The sequence below is a fragment of the Vanacampus margaritifer genome, chromosome 11 (genome assembly GCF_051991255.1).
Source record: "Vanacampus margaritifer isolate UIUO_Vmar chromosome 11, RoL_Vmar_1.0, whole genome shotgun sequence".
In the NCBI taxonomy this organism is placed as follows: domain Eukaryota; kingdom Metazoa; phylum Chordata; class Actinopteri; order Syngnathiformes; family Syngnathidae; genus Vanacampus; species Vanacampus margaritifer.
The window spans coordinates 12,702,076-12,725,118 of NC_135442.1; the positions used below are offsets into that span (position 1 = coordinate 12,702,076).

General features: G+C 41.3%; 1 protein-coding gene across 2 annotated transcripts; it reads right to left on the minus strand.

Annotated features, from left to right (window-relative positions):
- Positions 1–1,425: 1,425 nt before the first annotated feature.
- Positions 1,426–22,928, minus strand: dop1b (DOP1 leucine zipper like protein B). Of its 2 annotated transcripts, none has more exons than XM_077579627.1 (38): positions 22,706–22,928; positions 20,109–20,287; positions 19,590–19,771; positions 19,335–19,505; positions 18,934–19,123; positions 18,744–18,842; positions 17,898–18,021; positions 17,669–17,778; positions 16,494–16,605; positions 16,288–16,408; positions 15,496–15,615; positions 15,218–15,323; positions 14,961–15,134; positions 14,010–14,311; positions 12,664–13,049; positions 12,046–12,317; positions 11,810–11,962; positions 11,626–11,717; positions 10,905–11,095; positions 8,845–10,378; positions 8,098–8,185; positions 7,815–8,003; positions 7,287–7,409; positions 7,072–7,206; positions 6,934–6,989; positions 6,576–6,680; positions 6,409–6,475; positions 6,161–6,320; positions 5,958–6,040; positions 4,679–4,788; positions 4,438–4,587; positions 4,185–4,246; positions 3,972–4,100; positions 3,246–3,382; positions 3,117–3,172; positions 2,898–3,041; positions 2,415–2,547; positions 1,426–2,337 (listed from the first exon to the last, which is right to left on the minus strand). In XM_077579627.1, the coding sequence occupies exons 2-38, from the start codon at positions 20,244–20,246 to the stop codon at positions 2,086–2,088; spliced, it is 6,756 nt and encodes a 2,251-aa protein (XP_077435753.1). In that variant the 5' UTR covers positions 20,247–20,287; positions 22,706–22,928; the 3' UTR covers positions 1,426–2,085. The 2 variants fall into 2 exon arrangements, with proteins under 2 accessions (XP_077435753.1, XP_077435752.1); XM_077579626.1 differs by having other exon boundaries at positions 14,898–15,134.
- Between the last annotated feature and the right edge of the window lie 115 nt (positions 22,929–23,043).

The following is a 23,043-nucleotide window of genomic DNA, read 5'->3' on the forward strand; positions in this document are numbered from 1 at the left end:
CAGTGTCTTGCTTGAGAAAGTTCAATCTGACATATTGAGATTCTGCTTTGGGAAGAAAGTACAAACTGGCACACTGAGAACCTGTTATGTCTGAGATATGAAGAAAGTGCAAGCTGGCATATTGAGATTCTGTTTTGTTCTCACATGAAAGATCAACATAGCATATTGTGAGAATCAATCTGATTTTCGTATTCGATGGGAGGAGAAGAGGCGTTTTTCTTTCAAACTCTGATTGTAATAAAGGGCTGTCTCTCAGGGGGGGAGGCACGCATTCTTGGATGCCACTCTTTGCGTGATATTCAATTGTGTGACCGGAGATCTCTAATAAATCATCCTTGCAAGGACCCTTTTCACAAGAAGTCTCATCTTCGATTTATTTGTACACGCAAAAGATTACAAATTATATCTTACGCCTTTAAAGGCTACTCCTTTCAGCTTCCGTGTTTAATAATAATTATTGAATAATATTAATTATAATAAATAATAAATTAGTAATTGATTTTATTATAATGTAACAGGCAGCACGGTGGCTGACTGGTTAGCACGTCCGCCTCCCAGTGCAGAGGACGTGAGATCGAGTCCGGGCTTCGGCCTTCCTGGGTGGAGTTTGCATGCTCTCCCCGTGCTTGCGTGGGTTTTCACCGGGTACTCCGGTTTCCTCCCACATTCCAAAGACATGCATGGCAGGTTAATTGAACACTCCAAATTGTCCATAGGTGTGATTGTGAGAATGGTTGTTCGTCTCTGTGTGCCCTGTGATTGGCTGGCAACCAGTTCAGGGTGTACCCCGCCTACTGCCCGAAGCCAGCTGGAATAGGCTCCAGCACCCCCGCGACCCTTGTGAGGAAAAGCGGTCAAGAAAATGGATGGATGGATGGATAATGTAACAGGCCAAGCATGGCTGTTTAATTAAAGAGTAGTATTATGGGGGATAGTGTTACAGTGCCGCACTTTGGCACAGGGGAGTGAATGGGAGCTGTGGAGCTTGCTCTCAGCGCACTGTATTTTGTTAAAAAAGCTGAATTAAAGTTTATGCGAAAGCAACGAAAAGAGAACATGCCTGTTCAGTCTCTGTACCATGGTTAAGGGGTCACTGAACAGGGGAAGAGGATTTACCAACAATTATGTATTAATAAATTAAATTAATATTTATTTATTAATTCAATCTAATGTTAAGCAAATCTAAAAGGCAACACCCTCTAGAAACAGGCACATGTTCCAATACCTCTGCTCACATATATATATATATATATATATATATATATATATATATATATATATATATATATATATATATATATATATATATATATAAGGTTTCTGTTTAAAACATCCCTTACATATAGTAAATATTGTAACTTGTCAATTGTGTCGCACTGCATAGTGAAATCAAGTTGGATAAAATAACATAACTCAACAACTTCATGTATTTGCATTTTTTTTTAATTTCAACTTTAACATTCGGAATAATTTAACAATGGCATGAACATTTTAACATTGACAAGCGTAAAAGAGAGCAGGAATTTGTAAAAGCTATCTTAGAACACTTACGTTTCCCTTAATACCCCAAATGGCATGTAAACAACATAAAATCTAAGTATGAACAAGGGAGCTGTGAGGTCCAATAACAATCAAGAACATATTCCTCAAAACAGAACGGAACATTCTCACGGTCGGACAGAACACAAACAATTTAGTCTAGAAAACTGGTGGCTGTCAATATTTGCATTCAAGTACACAGATAGAGAACATTTGAAATATCTGTCTGTTCCAACACCGCAATTTTAGGTGTGGATGGCCAAAACACAACTATGCAAAATTATTTGCAAAACTAAATCCTTCCTGGGTCCTTTTAAAAAAAATGTTTTACTGAGGACAACATTTCAGACGGTCATTTGTGACATACACTGACTAAATAAATACAAAAAAGCACAATGGAACAGTTTACCCCACAGCCTCTCTGCTTTTTAAATACAGATTCAGTGTATTTATGAGCAGATCTGTTAAAACACTTAAAATAAATTGCAACACAAGTTTCATATGTTGCGGTTAACAAAAACGCGCTGTGAGTGAGTTCCATCCCTTTCAATTTTCCATGTCATCCAGGAACTCATTCTCAATGATATGCTCAAGCCTGTCCAATACAGCGTCCGGGCTGGCTGCAGGGTAGTCTGCTACCTGAGCTTGTGAGTGGCTGTGAGTGGACACCCCCTGGAAGGAACAGCACAGGGTAAAAAGGAAAGGCAACAAGTGGGTGATGGAGGACAAGGAACACTGGGTGAGAAGGGGGAATTCCAGGTGCTCCGTAGCAGATTCCTCACTCAGTCCGTTGAGTGTCTGCAAAATAGGTGTGCAAAATTCTGTTAAGTGTTTGGCAATTTATCAACAAATGGCTAACAATATCTGATTTTTACCCCGTAACGCTGCTGTATTCCCTCCAGTATTTGGACAACGTGGGGCTTGCACTCCTGTTCGCCTTCTATTAGCGCACTCTCTGGACCACTGTAGTGGTTCACGTCTACTTCTGGAACAAACGCCCAGCGATACCTGTACACAGAATGTGGTGTCTTTATTATTGGCTTTTTATCAATCTTTTTGGGGGGATTTTCTTTTACTTTCTTTCCCTCAATATGTTATTTTATTTACTTTTATAGTTAATGATCTATCAAATCATCATAAAATACTGGATGTTGGAGCTATGCTTATAATTTACTTTTTTGACTGTATGCATGATGCTGTCAGAAGATGTTTCAGATGTTCGCTTTGAAATTCCCCTGAAACCCTTTAACTTTTAATTGAGGATCTACAGACACTGAATATAGGCCAGTGCCTGAACAACCAATGTAGCATCACATCTTTAAATGATGACATGGCTTTTCCCAAAGGAGGCTGCTTACATCTGAAAGAGTGGTATCTTCTCCGGAGGGAAAGCTAAGGATGTATCCAGAAACTTGCAAGCTGACAGGAACATATCCAACTCTGCCTGGGAGAAATTCACAGGAGTATTTCTGTCCTGGGCTCCGCGTACGACTTTAGCCAGCCTGGGAGCACAGACATTTATAACAGTCATTTATAATGACATGGTCAAAATTCAGGAATAAAAATTGTGAGCTCACTTTGAGACATCTTTATCTACCAGGAGAGCTTTCTCAAGACGCACAAATATGCGAATCTGTAAACAAAAAAAATCAAGCAGTTATTACAAATCTGTATGGGCTGTGGGTGAAGATGTTTAAAATATTCACCAGCTCTGTGACCATGATCGGCCAAAGAGATGTCAGGTGCTGGGATGAAATACGCAGCAGGAGAACACGGAACATCAGGAATATCTGAGCGGAAACTGCGGGGCTGGGATTCATTCGTAAAGCCTCTGTGAGGCGTTCTGTTAGGAAAGATTTTTGTGATTATCACACCCCATTATTTGGAATGTAAAGGGGGTAAGTTTGCTCACTTACAAACAAATAAACAGTCTCCAATTCTGAAAATTAGCTAAAAATGCGATTAAAAAAAAATATATATATAGTATAAATGTGTGCTTGTGAAGTAAATATTTGATTCTCAAGCTAAACATAAGTTTCTGTAGTACAGTGGTACCTTTGTTCCTTGACCATACTCGGAACTATAATACTCAAAACTCAAATCATCTTTCTACATTACAATGAATGGAAATGCCATTAATCGGTTTCATCCTCCTACAAAAACAACAAAAAAATGTATGTGTTTTTTTTTTTCATAAGAAAAATAACACTATATAACATACTTAAGAAAAACATCAACAAATAGATGAGCTAGTTGTTACCCTGTCTGCTTATGAGGTTTCCCCATTGTATGTCAGCATGACTGATATTCTATTATAATAATTGATAGCCATAAAAATTGGGGACTGTTACTTTGTGAGTAAACATAAATACAGTAGACTATTAAATCATAACTTCTCTCACTGTACGTAATATTCAGAAACAATGTCACACCTTGGATGAGGGGTAAATATAGATGATACTGATCGAGTTCTCCACTGAACATTGCAAATGCCTGGCGCTTAAGGAGCATGGGTTTCTGGTCCACATTGGCAAACATCTTCAGGGAGCCACTCTGCATGCCTACAATAGATCAAATCAAGTGTCGTGTTCATACAATTGCCCCTTCTCTGGCATCTACCATGTCATCAAAGTCCGTGTACTCACTCATGAGGTCTTTAAACATGGTCTTTTCGTGAGTCAGCAAATGGTCAATTATGGCTTTCCAACTGGGTAGAAGACACAACACAAAGATTCATTAAGACAATCAAAGTAATATTAACAGACATTAAAAGTGACCAGTACAATGTGAATTAAAAAACCTCTAAGATGCTGAATTTGTAGGTTCCATTGTACACTTGATCAATACTTTAGCCTCTGCATATACAAGGCATCAAAATATATCAATGATCACACTAACCTGGGTGCACAGGAGGCATCCATTGTGAAGAAAAGAGGATCCATGAAGAGCTCAAAGACCTCTTTCCTCCAGGCTCTCTTGGTGTAGGCATATCCACTGAGGTTGCTCAACAGCTGGGCTCCTGCCTCAAAGCTGGGCATGTTGTAGGCACTACAAAAGAGAAGAGAACTTTATTTTAGGATCTAATCCTGAAGTATCGGTACTTGTACGTTGATGGGGTAAAAAAAAAGACAGTAGTTACCTGTGATTCTTCAAGTAGGGGAAAACATAGTACATGAGACGAGAAATGAGAGGCACCGCTTTCTCCTTCTCGTCACTGCGGTACACCATATCAAGAAGTGGTGCCAAGACCTACACAGCGAGAGATAAATGTGTAATGATCAGTATGGGGTGAGGGATAATTATTTCATCCCATACTGAATTTTTAAGTCTACTTATTTACACAGAAACTAAAGTCTTAAATGCTTATGGTTGTTTATTCATTTTGGTAATTGACAGAATATCGGTCCAAATACATTAAAAAAACAAAAAAACAAAATCAAATGTATAAAATGCTTAAAAATAGGTTAGGTTTGCAAAGACTTCGGGCCACTTATCTTTTTATGGCCTATAAATCTTTCAAGTCTCTTGGCCGCCACTTTAAATCTTTTGGCGAAAAGGTTTAAAATTTCCTTGCAACAAGAAAAAACAAAATTGTTGGCAAACATCTGTTGCGACCTCGAACAAACCCTGATGACAAATCACTAATCAGTACCTTCACAAATATTTACAAAAGTTTGCCCTCAGTGGGATAGCTTTAAGTCCCCTCGATGAAAAGTGGATGCCCCATCTACAAGATAAAGCTATCAGCGACAGCGTACTATCAATTAAAAAATCCATACGAGTCTCATTGTGAGTAACATCAATGGAATCAATCGTTTGATGGCAGCAAGTGCCTAAAAAGATTATTCAACAAAATATTGAAGGATCTTTGTGCAGTTTGTCACTTTTTTTTTTTTTTACTCACGACTGCCACCTCTGGCCCAAAGTGTAACTGCAGCATCTGTGTTAGACTCGTTGCGAGTACGTGCACGATCTTAAATGCACGCCACATGTCTGCTACCCCGCGGGGATGAGCATGACGTCACCCTCCGCCCTTCCCCTCCCCAAAGAAACTGTACTATAAAAGGGAAGATAAAAGCTGACAGGTGCAGTCAGAGTAAAACAGTCAGGGCTCTTCGTACTCACCTGGGCATAGGTGGAGCATGCATGATGTAGAAAAAGCTTTAATATTACCGTTTTAAATGGCCCAATGCACCTTTAAGGAAACCATTGCTTTTAGGCAAACAAAAAATATAAAGAAAAGACTGATTTTCATTAATTAATTTTCAGTATTTTTAAAATTCATTACTACTTCGGTCAGTATCACGTTATTTCAGTGTAAAATTTTGAGTTTTTCCCTTACTTTACCTGAAGAGGGCCAACAATTTTGTGGACTCATATCTACACACACACACACACACACACGATATAAAACATACCTCAGCCAGGAGCACAAGGGCCTGCACGCTGTAAACTGAGGGAGCCGAGGATGAAACCATGGTGCTGGCTTGAGCTATCGACTCTGTCGAGAGGAAAAACAATTAGCTCCTCTTCACACACAAAATAACGTTTTCAAGTTTGAGGCAGACTAATCAGACAAAGCCTTTATGGCTCTAAATCAGTCAGATAAATGTTTAGTTACCACAGTGATCGCCATCCATATCCACGTCGTCGGCCTCATCCATTTCAGGGCACACCTGCGGCTGAACTTTGACCTCAAGGCTGCGGCTCAGCCAACTGGTCTGTTCGAGAGACGAACCCGCGATTCCACCCACAGCCTCCAGGATACGCTGCGTAACCTCCTGCACCAATCATTGTTATCAATAGCATCAGTCCCCCACTTCCTTCTTGTTTGTCAATCAAATGCTTGAACGTAAGTCGTCTTCAAACCTGCAGATCTCGCGTATCCTTTTTATTGTCCAAGTTGGGGAGGCGATTGACAACTTCATTGAGGATGCTGCAAGTGACATATGCCATTCAAGCACAAGGCAATTTTAATCCAAATCGGAAATAACTTGAGGAGAAAGTTAATATTAAATATCTGTGCAAAAACTAACCCCAGGAGTAGGAAGTGGCCAGGGGGAGCCAGGTTGAGTGGGACAGACTCCCGTAGCAGACTGAGAAGAGGGGCGATGTTCTCCTGCAACGCTTGTGCTGTAACACTATTATTTAAAATTAATCAATTAACCACTTATTTAATGAGACAAGTACAACATTTTTTTTTTTTTTTTTTTAAGTACAAAAATATAAAATGATGATTGTCAGAAAGGTTGCTTAATCCATCAACTTGTTGCCCAGATCATTTTGTTGCATGCAACATATACTTAAGGCATTTGCTTGAGAAAGAAACCGTGATTTAAGCCAGAATGAACCGTGGTTGAAGTTGAATGTCCAGATATGTCCTACACTACTTACCTCTTGATGTAAGTGTAAGTAAACTGCAGCATGGGGATGTCTACCAAGGTTGACTTCTAATTCAGGGGAAACAGAAGAAGGTTTCTAAGAAAAAGGTTGGTGATAACGCAAATTGAATGCAATAGGTTCTTTTGGTACCTGATCTCCTTTGAGCTGGTGTGGCTTTTTCACCACTTCCTTGACCAACTGTAGAATCGTGTCTGTGTGCAAGGTGTTCAATGATTTCACCAGCTCTACAATGGTTAGATGGGACTCACTGACCACAGGTAAGACCTAGAGAAAAAAAAAAAAGGGTTGTCAATCCTACCAATTCTTACAGGTGACTGTGTGCGTAGAGACATTGCAGTTCTTACATTGTTTGTGTGTCTCCTTTTACTCTTCCTGCTGCCCCAGGCTGCTCCCAGTGAAGCCATGAGCGGAATTCCATATTGGCCAGTCAGAGGAATAAGGAACTGTAATATCCGCTGCCGTAGAATCTAAGCAAGCAGACGGCAACATTGCGTGAAGTTTTCTACTGCATTTAACTTGTGAAACTGTGTTGAAAAATAATTTTGATCTATTGAGCATGTTGGTGTATATAAGAGGCAACCACCCTGGATTAGTCACTAGTGAATCACAGGACATATATGTAGACTGACAATTTTTTAGTCTCACATTCACACCATTACTCAATGGGAATGAAACTGACAGTGCTAGGCTAGCACGGAGGTCAGGTGCATGAACCGTTACATCAGTTGTCGAATGCTTCAATGCATGTAGATTTGATTTTAAAATGTGAACAATTAGAGACAGCGAGAGCTCATACTTAAAAAGAACAACAACAAAAAACAAGAGAGGTCAAAATGGTAACAATGGTATAAATGTGTGAAGCAACAACAAACCTTGGTGCTTTTAAAGAAGACAGATGAACTTTGTTTGCTGCTTTGTGCAGAGTCAGGTGCCCGCTTATGGAACTCTTCCTTCATAACCACGGCCCATAGCAACGCCATGCTGTTAAGCATGTGCGGCAGCGCCTCTAGCACGGCGCTGCGTGCGTTCCGGATGTCAACAGAATCGCACGAAACCAAGGTCTAATGAGACAGACATAAAATAAATAGCACATTAACAAGAGGTGGACATATCTGCTTGTGTGTGTGTGTGTACTGTAATGTGCGTTTGACTCACCCTCTTGTTGTCCAGCAGACAGTAGTGTGTAATGGTGGTTAGGCCTTCTAGAAGGGTCAACAAGTAGTCTGGCGCAATGTTCTCCCGCCTGCCATTTACACAAAACAAAGCAGAAAAAGAAATCTACCATTCAGTGGAACCTCCAAAGTCCAACTTCCCAAGAGTTGGACAATTTATTATGTCCCGGAAGTCAAACAAATCATACAGTACAAACCAAATCATGACTTAACTCAAGATGCACTATTGACGGCAAAGATCTAAAAATAACTGAGGGCAGGAGATTTGTTTCAGTCAAGCCACATGCAAAGCTTTTGTCCATCAAATGGACAACCAAACATTTTTTGGGTGGGCGTCAATTATTTGCAGAATTTCACCATTTATGGCAGGACTTAGCCCTTATTCCCCATGAACATTAAAATGGCAAACCTTCCCGTTCCCTCTCCATTGTGTGTCTATCAGTCACTTTAAAGAGATTAGTAGTTTTTAGGGGAGTGCACTGTGCATCTCTCCACTAAAGATATACGGTTAAATACGGTTTTTGATATGTGGGATCCGAAACGATTCAAGGATGGTTCGATTTGAAAGTGGAACAATTCAATTAAGTTTGACTCAGTGGGGCTACGATTCGATTCAATAAGGTATGGTTAAGTCAGAGAGGTTGTATAATGTTAAAATAATGAATTTGTCTGTCCATTTTATGTAGTTCTTGTGTTCATTAGGGTCACATGTGTGCTGGAGTCTCTTTACCTTAAATTTGTTCTTCCTCCTTCATGCTCATAAATCTTCACCAGTTCATCCAAGTTCCTGCAAATCTGACTGATGAGCGGAGCCACAATGATGCTCAATGAGCGTCCCAAGTAAGGCAGAGAGGAGCACAGCAGCGCCACCCAGTGGGGGTGCATGGCATAGCCGTACTGCGGCTGCAGAGCCCTGGCGGCGGCGGAAACAAACATTCCCTGGGCGGTGATGGGGTGGCTTTGGACATACTGGGCTGCCTTGATGGACTGCTGGAACAGGACGGCTGTTTGCCAACCCCGGGTGAGGGGGTTACTGCCAGTTGGGGATTCCGCAGGTTGACCGGAAGCCCCGCCAGATCCCGCCCCACTGGGCCAAACGTGGTATTCCAAGACTATGAGAGCCTGGAGGAGTTTGAGTAATTCCATCTGTAAGGGATATTGCTCCTGCCCTTCCCCCTTCCCAAAGTTCACAAGACTCTCCTCTGATAGTCCACCATCTTCATCCAGCAGCTCAAGACCCTTGACTGTTCCCTTGCCAGTTCCCCTTTGGCTTATATACATAGAGGCTGAAAGTGTAAGTAAAGCATATTGCTGCACTTTACATCCAGCGAGGAGTTTGCGAATGTGCTCCAGGCTGCCCTCCTGTCCTTGTGCCATGCAGGTGAGCTGGTTCACCATACGCGTCAGCACTTCCACGCTCTTCACCTGAACGTCTCTATTGCCCTGCAAGTCAAGAGGCCCAAGGCTCTGGTAGGACGAGTAATGAGAGCAGAGAAATCGCAGGCACAAGTTCATCAGCAGCTCGATAAGAAGAGAAGGCGGTATGGAGGGGGAGGATGAAGGGGAAAGCAAACCGCCGTAGAAGCTCATGCCATCCTGAGCTTGCTGGTGGCGCTGCAAGAGGTTGGAAACAAGGTTTAAGTGTGAGGCAGAGCTTGTGTCCAGAGAGGTGGAGGAGAACGCCTCCACTAGAGGGCACTCAGCGCTGCTCCTCAGTAGGCTATCGAGCAGCGCCAAGCCTTGGAGCAGATGGCGCCAACCGCCCGCCGTGTGATACAGAAGCACATGATGGAACAGTGAGCCAATGGCCTCTTTTTTTTCACGCTCCTGTTTTAACAGACGAGATCTGGCCATAGCCTCCAACTCCAAATCCTCATCATCCTCGCTTGACAGCGAATCGGACGCCTGCGTATGCTCAGACTCCACTCTTTGCAGGCCGTGGACCAGTCCTACCTCCTCAGTACCAGAGCCGGAATTCTCCGTGGACACTTGGGTACCGCTGGTGTCAGCTGATTCCGTGTGCTCGCTCTTGACGGCCTCCTCTTCATCCTCATCTCTGTCCTCCTCTTCCGTCACTTCGCTCTCGCTCCTGGATGCTGCCAAAGCGTCGCCTAGATTCGACAACTCGGGAACGCTGTCTAATTGTAGCCACAGGGATTCCCGGTCTATGACATTCCGGAGATTCAAGATGTTGCTCTCATCAGCCATGGCATCCACTGCTTTGGCAGACCAGCGATTTATGTTGTTTAGAACCTTGAGGTTACCTTTAAAACAGAGAAAAACATAGTAAACCACAGTTATTTAAATAATTGAAGCGCATGAAAGAAATGTTTAAAAATGTTCATTGTAGTCTAAGTTATAGACCACAAACTACCATTTCAAAAATGAATCCTTAATTACCCTGAAAAATGAATTCCTGCCAGGATTTGATTTATGACCAAATGCACTGGAAAGTGTGTGTGTACATGCACATGCGCCCAAGCCCTTTCTTACAGAAAGGTAGCTCTTAGACAGGGCTTTGTCAAAATCTTGTGGCAGTATAGAACTTTCAGAAAGAGCACAAAGTCAGCAAAAAGGGGAGTTTTTCATTTAATAATGAGGGGTTTGACTCTTTGTGCGTAGCAAACTGCAAATAGGTGGGGGGGAAATTGAACTGAGTGTAGAATCCACATAAAAAATGGAAATAGATACATTTTTGGACAGCAAAACGCAAATATGCTGGGGTTTACTGTTACAGCATGAAAAAAATGGCCTTCTGTTAGTAAAACAAAGGCTGACAGAGAAACTAACCAGCTGTGACATTTTGTTTGATGGTCTGTATGGAGCAGCGCTGAGTGGACGGGTGAAGCAGCAAGAGCAGGATGGGCTCTAGGATCCGGATCACATCGTTGAGGGACAGAGCTCGAGCCAGCCAGCACTGTGCTGCTGCACTTATTGAGCTATCTGTGCATCTTAGACTCTCCACCACAACACACAGGGACCTGAAAGAAAGAGAACCGCATTTGTAATTAACGTCATCTTGGAAAGAATACAGGGGGTCCACGGTTTACAAAGGAGTTCCATTGCTACAGCAGCAATGCAACCCAAATTGTCACGTAAGATTCTGGAGTCAATCACATATACTATATGGCTAATGCAGTTGTAAAGCCATAATTACAGTAAATATTTGAATAAAATATTCAGAATTATGATACCAATACAATACGTTTTTGAAACGTCGTCGTTGTCACTTCACAATTTAGAGTTTCCAATTAACCTAACATGCGTTGTCTTTTTATTGATGGAAGATTATAAATTGTTGAATAAATATCACAGGCTTGTTTGTCTATGTGTGCCTGGCCATTTACTGGCAACCAGTCCAGTCCGGGACTGCCTCTTGCCCAAAGTTAGCATGGATAGGCTCCAGCTCACCCACGACTCCAAGAACGTAAAGCGCTATAGAAAATTGATGGATGACTGGATGTATGTACAGGATTTGTTGTGATTGTATACAAATAATGTCTACACTAACCTGTCAAATGAGCGGCAGTTCCTGTTCGAGTGGATCTCACGGGTCAAGTGCCAGAGGATCGAGAAGCGGTGTAGGGCTTCAAGCCGAACAGCCTGGGTTACACAATCAAAAGAGCTGGTTTATTGTTTGTATTATTTGCCTATGTCATCAAAAGCATAAATAGCACTTCAACAGGTATTTCCACCTTCTCCTTGTGCGACAGCGCCTGGCAGATTATGTCTTCGCAGATTTTCGCTGATGGAGCCAAACAGTGAAGGTGGTAAAAGAGCTGCACGCAGGCAGTGTGCTGCTCTCGACGATCTGTGTCCAGCTGGCTCCAAAGCAACACAGCGACTCGCTGAATCAAAACACAAAATGAAAATATCTTCAGTAACATGTTTAATGAAATTTTGGGGGGGGGGTCGCAAAAAGATTTTGAACCTGGTAAAAGTCTGTGTCTTCTTCTATGACGGAAAGCAAAGTGGGATAAATGGGGGGCACGGTGATCATCTGCAACTTCCCGCTCAGCGGGTTGGAGTCGGACGTCTGGTAACGCCTCCTCTTGTCCTGGATGACCAGCGCTAAAGACTGGGAGTGGTTGATGAGCTCCAACAAAGAGGCCACTGCATTGTGCTGAATTTTGTAGTCCCTTGACATGCAGCACAGTGTCATCAACGACCTCAGCCACATAGGTAAGCTCTCCTCGTCAGCTCCTGTGAGGATAAACACATTTGTATATGGTCCAAGTTCCCACTGATGCAGCATCCATTTTTAGTGTTGAAATGTTCATTTAATTCGGTCTTAAATTAGCTAATTTGAGCAAGACAAGAAATATGGTTTGTAAACTGATCATTTGTGATACTTGGGGTATTTCAACAAAAGCATATCACAGACATGTTATTGACACCCAGGAAATGTTTTAAATGGAGGAATAATAAAGATAGTATCTCTCCTTTAAGGTATATTTCACAAGCTTCGAGGCTCTTGATATTGAGGATTCTGCTATACATGTCTGGCTAGAATTCAAGTGGAAGAAGTAAAGGAAAACAAACACCTGACCTGCTAGGCCAAACATGTCCGTGTGGAGAGCGAGGGCCTCCTCTTCGTTTAGGTAAACAGGGAAGGTGGTACACTCCAGAAGCAGGTGGCAGGTAGCAGCAAAGGCCTGTCGACACGCCTCGGAGATCTCTGCCCTGCCTCGCGGTCGATAACCAGATGCCCAATCCAGACAATGTCCGTGCGCTTTTTTCTTTTCGGCTTGTTGAACCTCAGATGTGGGCTGATGTTTTAACTTGTTTGGAGTGAATAGCTCTGTCAGTTTATCTTTAATTTCCATTCCTCCTATGCTTAGTAATAAAGTCTTGTTATCCACAGGTGCAGTTGTGACATCAGTCTTGGGCTTTTCCTCCTGTGCATCAACATCCTCCACCTGTACCAGCAGGTGTCTAAAACACAGGAGATAAATGATTCATTTAGAATTATTTATTCAATGCGACACACATTCCGAATCTTACTTTTAAAATCAATGATGGTTAACGCGTCGAAAAAATTACCTGTTTTAGGCAGGACCCCATCTATCAACAGATGCCGACAACTCACAAAAGACCTTTTCCCACTGCACTTAGCAATGTGGACCTTTCACACTGCGCAAGTTCGGGATGAAAAGGTCTTAATGCTAGCTTCCCCAATCCTGGTGCTCAAGGGCCAGAGTCCTGCAAGTTTTAGATGTTTCCGTCCTGCTACACACTTGATTCACATGATCAGCTCATCAGCAAGCTCGGCAGAAGCCTGATGACGATCCTGATCTTTAGAATCGGGTGTGTTTGAGAACGGAATCATCTCAAACTTGCAGGACTTTGTGGCCCTTGAGGAACAGGATTGGGGAAGCCTGCCTTAACTCATTCATAAATTATATTTACTGCTATGCTCGAGCACCCCTAAAAATGATTCAATATGTGTCAATTGTATCCGTTTATTAATGAATTATGTTTGTTAATAACATCTTTGTTGGCAGCACATGCTCTGGTGGTTATGTCTGGCCCAGACAGTCCTGCCTTCCTGTGTGAGGTTTGTATGCTCCCACCGTACTGTGGGGTTTCTCTGGGTACTCCGGCTTCCTCCCACATTTCACAATCATGCATGTTATGAAATTTAGACTCTTCAGTTAACCAAGGTGTGAATATGAATCATTATTTGTCTACATGTGCCCTATGATCGGCTGGCGAACGGTCCCAGGGGTACTCTGCCTCTTGCGTTAAGTAAGTTTGGCTCACCCTCAATCTACATGGAGGATAAGGGCTAAAAACAATTTATGTATGGAAAGATCCTTTGAATTCTTTATTATGGTCTAATATTTAGATTAAGAAATGATGGTTTGATCTGTTGTCATATAATGGGTATTTTACCTTGTGGCTATGAAAGCGAGGATGCCCTGCATATATTGCGTTGTGGTGTGGACACTGCCACCCCTTCCCCACACTCCATAACCATTTTTGCACATTCCATTTCCCCTGGAACCCGCGCCGGGTGGGAGCTGCTGCTCTGATGGCGAGGCGCTGATGCCCAGCCCGCTGTCCTCTGATCGTAGTGTCGGGTAGACTCCATCTGCAGGCTCAGCCTCATCCACACCTCTGTTCAGCTCGTCATCTCCGTGGTGACCATTACCATCGGCAACACCGTCATCTCTCTCTCCTTCCTTCTGTAGATCCTGGAGAAGAATATAATTTACAGTGAGGCTAAAATAAGAGTATATGGAATGAAGATAAAACAAAACTAAAAAACAATATGGTTGTGCCAGTGTCCCGAGCTCTAGAAACCAAGTCAAATGTGTAAAGAAGGCTTAGTGATGGATAGAGATCAACTACATTGAACATGCTAGGTTGGTTAAATGTATAGAGATTTTTTTCAACAGTAAAAATATGTTAGCTAAGATTTAATTATAGCACTGCCACACGCGCTTCACGTCTCCTCCTCCTCACTATAAGCAAAGCCAGGGCTTTGTCTTGTAGCTAACTTTACATCCAGACCAGCAGAAAAGGGCACCAGATTCATACTGTAGCAATCAGTGCCAAATATGGACACACTTGCACCGAAGCGCCTTACTGTTACCAAAAATAAGTGCACTGTGAAAAGGGAATTAGTGTGCCATGAGAGCTCACCAGGCGTACTGTAGTAAATTATCCTATTTCACTTAATTTGTCTGAAAATGATTACTGTCGACCCCCTCATACTTGCGGTTCGGCACCTGCAGATTTGTTTATTCCCGAATTTTTGCTTCAATATCTTTTTTCTACCTGGACAATCATTTCATCCTCTTTTTGCGCTTGTACCGCCATCCCATCTGTGTAGGGTCTTGCCTCCAAGTCCATGAATGCCACAGGCATCTGGATCTTACTCAGGACCTTGAAGCATGCACGTAGGCCCTGTGTGACATCTTCCAAGCGAACAGAGTCCATGCGGCTGTGCAGAGTCCGCAGCATCGTGCCCAGCATCTCAGGAAGGAAATGGGCCTGGATATCAGCATGTAGCTCCTGCAAAAAAGACCACAAGGATTAAAAAAAATACTGTATTTGTGTACAGATCATGTCTCCATTCATATTTTGAGATTCATTACCAGTGGAAGAACATCAAGCAGAAAAATTACTAGATTTGATATTTCTGTGACAGAGAGAGCAGGACAACTTCTGTCATGCTGACGCTTTGGTGAATCGTCGTCGTCACTATAAGTATTTAAAAAAAAATAAAGAAACAACAACAACAACAACAAATTATATTCCCATTTGTGGCAAAACAAATATAATTCAAATTCTATATGGAATTTGTTAGTTTTAAAACATAATTATGACTGTCTTGGGGAGCCAATTCAAAAAAATCGGTGATAATTAAACTCACCTGAGAGATTTGCAGAAGCATTGCATCATGTAATCCCACAAGAATTCACTGTTTATTGAGCTCACAAGCATATTCATTGTCTTTATGATCTCCGAAGCGCTCTTGTTCTCTTTTATCATGCTGTGAAAATTGAACAAGGTCAAACACAGATCAATGTGGAACAAACTCCATCGAGTAGTGCCTCATATTAAAGCATTAGATGTGGGCTTTCTAGATCTAATATTTTGTCATTACATTTTTTTAAGGGCTAAGTGACATTTAGGTGGAGTCGTAAAAGTCAATTTTGACACATAAGGCAAACATCAGTAAACATGTTGTTGTTGGGTTTTTTTCCCATCAAAACTTTTTAGAAGGCAAATGACCTTCATGGGAAGCCCTAAAAGTCCATTTTGACTCATGGCAAAGCACACAAAAAATCCGCATGGAATTAACCCCATTGAGTTGTACCGTCTTTTAAAATATTTAAAATGGGCTTTCCAGATATAGCAACATTTTGTCATTATGCCCTCATTTACACAATAACAAAAAAATCCTTGAAAATGACAAAAATTCCCGACTCTTGCTTGACGTACATATTAGCGCAAAAACACTCGCAGCCATAAAGTTGTTGTTTTTTTTGCAATAAAAATAATTATTTTTATAGCTGCAAATCAATGTGCACCAAAACATGAACAGGTCATAATGCATATTAAGAGCACACAATGTTGGCTATGGTTGGTCACCATACAGGTAACAGGTGACTAAACAAACTAGAGAGTTTAGATGATAGTTGTCAGTCTTTGCTGCCCTCACCTGACTAATTGGTTGCCTGAGAGCCTTGAGCTGGTGATAGTATCCTCACCCAGCATCTCTCGACAGTAGCTGTGAAAGGCTCGGACCACCTCCAACAGCACACTGCTCAGAATCGCTGGACCTGGATACAGATACCACAATAAGTACTCTCAAAAACAAGGTCAAGATAATTCTATATTTTGATGAGCTTTATGTGCTGGACTTACCTAACTCCGGTTTATCCAGCAGGCTAATAATGATACGAAAAGGCCTGAGGTAGCCAATCACATTCTCTGGCTTGCTCTGTGCATCCTTCTGTTTGAGGATGTTAATCAGACCCTGAAGCAAAGGACCCAACAAATGGGAAGGAGAGTAACAGGTGAGAAACAAACATAAGTAAAACACTATGCAAACACAGCACATGTGACTAATATGTTAAGTATTCAGTTGCCTTTTGTTTATTTCTTAAGTTTTTTTTCCCCCAATGTAAGTATTCAATGACAAAACTACTAAATATGTCCTAACTAATGAGTAATTTATTTTTTAAATAGGGCACTCATGAGAAACAGCCAAAAGTATAAAATGGGAATATACAAATTCAAAAATTGCCCAACAATTTTACAAGAAGTAAAATTGCTCAAAAAGTTACGTGCATAAATCTAACGGGGAAAATGAAGCTTGTTCCTACCCACCTCTGAAATACATACTCTAGCAATACATATAAAACACCACTAGGCGACAATATTGTTCTGCACATACCTTCTTGTTCCACCTCTCAGTCACACTGACAGTCAGGTGTCTTCAAAGGGTGAGTACTTTTACTTTATTTTGGTTTTATTCAGTTTTGATAGTAAATGCCTTTGTGACAGCAAGGAATGACATTTATAAATTTCACGGTAGTTAATAAATGTTATAGTTTTTTTTTTTTTTTAAGAAAAAAAAGAGTTACGTTGTTTACCTTTTGTCTATTGCAATAACGAGTCAACCAGCAACATGAGACAGATTAGTATTTACAGTAGTGTCACTTTGTTTTATTTTTTGGTGCAACTCACTAGGTTAGAATACTGTGGAAATTTATTTCATTACTGTAGTGCAATATAAAAAGTTAAATTTATAAAAGCTCACTTTAAACTAAGTGAACAATTTATTAAAAATATATTACTATAATTTTGATTATTAATAAATAGGATTAAAAAACAAAATTCACCATTACCAGAAACAAGATTAAACTAAATTAAATAAGAAATCAAAATTATTATTATGTTTTTAACTGGGAAGGAATTGACCTTCTGAAACTGTCCAATTATATGGAATTATATAATTATACATTGAAATTTAAAAGATAGCTTTTCACCAATACTCTAATTTAGATGAACTTGTATATATTTGTAAGTAAACATACCTGCACAATTAGATCTTTGGAGTATGTGTTGAAGTAATACAACATATGTTCCTCTGCTGAAGAAGACATGGTTGGATGCGGCGCAACCATTTCCCCTTTGATGTTTGTGCCTAAAAAGAAAAGGCACATAAAAATAAACAGTGCAGCAAAGTGAGAAAACCAGAAATTGACCAAACACTGCCACGGAGGGAATGAGTCATCACTTTAACACTTTCTCATGATCAGTTACCTAGGAGCCATGCATAGAGGCGCCTGTTGAGGGACATGTCTCTACGGAGTAATGTAAGTGAAGCAGCGGAAACCACTGCGGTCATGTCATCAATGCTCATTACGATGCTGGCCTCCGCTGGGTCCTGAACCAACAAAAGATAGACAGAGGAGAAATTAAGCATTTGCCAAGTCCAATTATGCCACGTTGTCATTGCACAATACCGGTTTGGTTTACTCAGTCGACTCAACTCAATAGAGCTGAAAGCGTACTATATTAATTTCTCAGTGTGTGGCTTTTGGCAAAGTAAGGATTGAAGATTAATTTGAGAGGAGACTGAGGGCAACAACAAAACAGATCACTGCAGCTTGGTGGAGACGGAGGAGTCTAATACATCCAGTCGTGTGTCATTTTTCTGTTAATAACACAATTACGGCGAATCGGTTCGTTCATTTGGCAGCCAGCAGAGATCACCCATGTCGAATTTGCTCAGCACTGTTGGCTTTTGGCAGTGGAAAAGCTGTAAGTGGACTTGGTACTAAGCATGGGTAAAAAGATCCATCATAAAAGCTTTACCAAAAACGAGATCCTTACTATGTCTGTTTATTGTTGCGGCTGTAATTTGAAATACAAGTAAACTGCAGGAGTGTAAAATGAAATCAAAAAAGTAAATCTCCTGTTGTTTGCCTATTCACGAAAAATGTACATGATAATCACACCTTGCAATGATTGTATCTCCACCCATGACTTGATCAGTGAGGTTGATCAGCTAGGTGAAGATCCAGAGCCACTTTCATAGTGTCTGTCTCCTTTAAAACATAGTGCTTAAAAGGTTGAATTACGGAAGTTGTGGTTTAGTTTGCTTACCAGGGATGTGGCCAAAGGGAAAAAGAAGAGCAGGATTTCCAACATGTTCCTCTGCACCAGCACATTTGAGTCTTGCAGGGAAAGACACACAGACTTAATCTGCACAAAGACAGATGGACGACGAGTTAATTTTTTTTAGCTAACTTCATTGAAGCTAAATGAATTCATCTCCAAGAAGGGGAATGCCCACCGCCATGCGATGGTCATAGCCGAGCATGTGCTTCTGTTGTTGCAGGGGCAAGATGCGGTCAAAGTGTGTGACTATAAAGACGGTGGCAGGCAGTCGCACTTGGGGACTGACCGATATACAACCCCATAGGGCTCCATAGAACACCCGCTGACCCACCAGCAGGGACAACTTAACCAGCAGGGCATCGGTCCTGGACATAGAAAGAGACATGGGTCAAAAGAGACCACCACCACCACCCTATTAAAAAAAATAATAAATCTATAAAATGTCAGCAAAATACTTTTAACAAGTGCATCTAAAACTAGGTTGGGCGATTAATAATTTTATTGGATTTTTTTTTTCAAATAAATTTTGAGATTTTTATTTTAAGGCCATATCACCAAGCCTTAAATCTAGCATACCTGTCATTGACCTCCAGTCCTTCCTCCAGGCCTGGCAGTAGTCCCGTAATGAAGGCCTGAAGACTGGGCAGTAAAGCCCTTTGCAGTGGCAGATAGTAACGCTCGTACAGTGTGAGCAGGACAGGCTTCACTGCCATGGCTGCGTGGCCTAACAGCGGGAACAAGCCTGAGCTAAAAATGCATAAACAAATGTGTCACGGCAAAACGCACATGGGACCTCAGGGTAGTCTCTCGCTTCAGTAATTTACTTTTTACCTGTAAATGAACAAATCCTTGGCCAGCCATTTTGTCCCAATGATTTTGAAAATCACCTCGTAGGTCTCCAGAGCCTTGAGGTGGACCCCGCTGGGTAAAGCCGGGTGCATGCACTGGGCCAGACGCTTGCCAATGACGAGCCTCTTGGGAAGGAGGGAGTAGCGGAGGTTACTCTGCAGGGCCTAGAGGCGGGACAGAAGAAATAAGCAAAAGCCATGGTTCCCAAAAATATTATACTTGAACACATACTATGGGCCGGACTGTCGCCATATGTTTTTTCCAGTTTGTAAAGGGAAGAAATCTATTTGTCTTAAATGGATGGCACACCTGCATGCCAATGTTGAATATACTGAGAGAAACAACTAGAGAAAAAAAATTGTTAATTGGTCTTTAAAAAAAGAATGTACTGTACATAAATTATTATACAATACTATTATTTATCATGAGTTTCTGGGAAAATATATCACCCTAAAAAATTGGGTATTTGACCGGCTTCGGTAGTACGACTCCCGCAGTTACCTTGTTGAGCTTGCCCAAGGAGGAGATGAGATCCGCCCATTCGCTCGACGATTCAAAGTTCCGCAGCGCCTTCTCGATGACTGCTGCATAGTTACGATAGCGGTAGTCGTTTTGCAGTTCGACCTCCTCGGGATCCATGTCACAAGTCAGTCAGGCGGCAGCATGTTCTTATAATGTGTCTAAAAAAAAAAACAGCACAGCCAAACAAAATGTTTGTTTTTTTTAGGCAATAGGCGTGGATGAAAATTTACTTCTCATGTTGTCTCTCTGGGTAGCCTTCATCCCTCTGGGGCTTGTTTATGGTAAATTGAATTATGCAGTGCATGTGAGTGAGAGCGTGTGTGTGTAAGATTATAGAGAAAGGGGTTGGTGGGGGGCATCTGGACTCTTTGGCTTATCAGAGATGAGCCATACAGGAGGAGGACATGCCACTTTGACCTTAATTTAGACATGGCAGAATTGTTTCACTGATGGGATCATTCAATGCCGCTTATTATGCTTGTTGTATTGCCAACATTCTTTCGGACGGGCAGCACCGCGTGGGACGATTACAGACAACAAGAGTATTTCATCCAGCCCCTCATGCAATTCTAAAACCTCAGAAGATCTGTTGTAAAAAACTCCAAAACATTTAACCCACAAATGCTCAAAATATACAACAGCAAACATTTGTTTGATGGTTTGTTTAACATGTATGAAAGTTTTAACACATTTTTAACAGCACTTATATTTAAACAAGAAAAATGTGGAGAAAACATTTTAAATGCCTCACTGAGGAAAGTGTATAGTGATTGGTGAGGGGTTTTACAGCCCTAAAACATAATAAATGCGGGTATTTTTTTATTTTTTCTTGCGTAAACAAAGGAACACTGTACAGTAGTTGGGTAATTTCATTAAAAGACACTAATCAGATGTTTTTCTCTGACTGACACGTTCTTAACATTTTGTGTCTACAGAAAATTGAAACACCAAGTGTTTTTGTTAAAAATGGCACCAGGAGAAATGGTTTAAAAAATTGTTTTAAAAAAAATTGTGAAGCTAAGCGAATCAGAAAATGGATGGATCGATGCAATTACAAACTATGGAATTCATGTGGGAAAGAGAAAAATCTTAATTTGCTCACTCATCCGAGAAGAAATGTTCCAAAAGGGGCCATTGTGACGGCCCTTTTTCTACACAGCCTCCATTAGGTCACTGCATGCACATTTTCAATTGGGTTTAGGTCAAGGCCTGGCTGGGTCAGAGCAAAAACCACCAACCATCCGTTTTGTATAGCCCCTGGCCTCATTCGGGTCGCAACTCGCAAGTGAGCTCCAGTCTATCCCAGCTAAAGAGAGAGGCGAATCACAGGGTTCCTTATTTTCTTCAAAGTTCAAAACATGCCAAACTTCAAAAATAAGACTCAAAATGTCATTTAGTCTACTAAAATTTTTTAATAATTAACGTCACTTCCCCTTGCAAAGACTTTAATGTTTTATTTACAATGGGGAACTTTTTTCAGGGGACCATGGCTGGAAATTTTATGTGACAGTAAAATTAACCTAATCGAATTACATCGAATGTTTGATAGAGAGTAATAAACAGCAAAGACAGAAACAAATGACGGTGTCATTGTTGGAGTGTGGAAGACAGGATCACGAGAATGATATTGATAAACAGAAATGGACGAAAATTTGTCCAATAACACTTACAAGAACGTCAATACAGTGAACAACTATGAAGGAACCAAGCCTGATGTGATTAGCAAAATATGTAAGTGTGAATTTGCAGTTTGTCAATATGTTCCCTACGATTAGCTGCCAACCTGTGGATGGTGTGCTCTGTCTCTCACCCGAAGACAGCTGAGATACACTCCAGCTAACCAACAATAAATACTAAGGAGAATACACAATATGGAAAATGAATAGATGGATCATTGAGGATATAATCATGGGCAGCGCGGTGGTTGGACAAGTGGTTAGCATGTCTGCCTCTTGAGGTTTGAGCTCAAATGTGTGTGTAAAGTTTGCACGTACTGCCTGTTTGGTTTATGTAAAACCATAAATTGTCCATAGGTGTGAAAGTGAGTATGGATTGTTGTTTGTCTATACGTGCCCTGCAACCTGCTGGCAACCATTCCCTGTGTCTCAATGAAAGTCAGGCCTCAGCTCAACAGAGATCCTAATGAGTATATAGGAACCCAATTTTGGATGCTTTCGTCTGGCCAACTTGCTGCAAACTGTCATATCTAAAACTGGCTGAGTGTTTCTGGACACAATCAGTGACCACACCACCACACAGCGGACAATATCACCTGACTGACACCATATTCCCATCACAGTTGTCCACAGCATTCATTATGATGAGGCAGCTTTTGGCCTGATGGCAGCATCAGTTGAGCCTATTATGTAACTGCAATGTGGATTACATTGAAGGAAAAAAGCCACTCCCCTAAGAGAATAGAACCATTGGAACATGCAGTGGAAGTAGGGTTTAGCTAGCATGGTAAAACATTTCATACATTTCATTTGTGTGAGCGTTCGTATCGTAAAACAGCAGAGGTAAAATAAGCTAAGCTAAGATAGCCGTGTATCAGGTGCACCAATAAAATGACTCACCAGATAAAAGGCGAGATGTGCGCAAGCTCAGTCGTTTCGAAGAAGCCAAGCAGGAAGACGTGACATTTTTTCGTTTTCGCCTCAAAATATTATTTTGTTTTTAGCACATAAGTAGTAGATAACTAGATGTTACTTGTTTCCTTCAGTAGATGAGCGCATCAAAATCAAGTGTTCCTCAAGTGCTCCTATCAGGACAGTCATGACTGGGTGGTATTCTTCAACTCAGCTGATGCGCAGTGGACGAGCAGACTGTTCCATACTCGAGACAATAAGGGGTGGAGTGAGGAGCTGACCAGTAGTAAACCAAATCTGGCTTTAAAGACAAAGCATAAAATGTA

Bases quoted from the DNA above. Each gene is read 5' to 3' on its own strand.
- dop1b (XM_077579626.1), bottom strand. From the start codon at position 20,246: ATGGATCCCGAGGAGGTCGAACTGCAAAACGACTACCGCTATCGTAAC. The intron at 16,606-17,668 runs GTATGTTTACTT...CCTTTGCTTCAG, and splicing joins CCAAAGATCTAATTGTGCAG to GGTCTGATTAACATCCTCAA. The intron at 6,990-7,071 runs GTACCAAAAGAA...CCCCTGAATTAG, and splicing joins ACCAGCTCAAAGGAGATCAG to AAGTCAACCTTGGTAGACAT.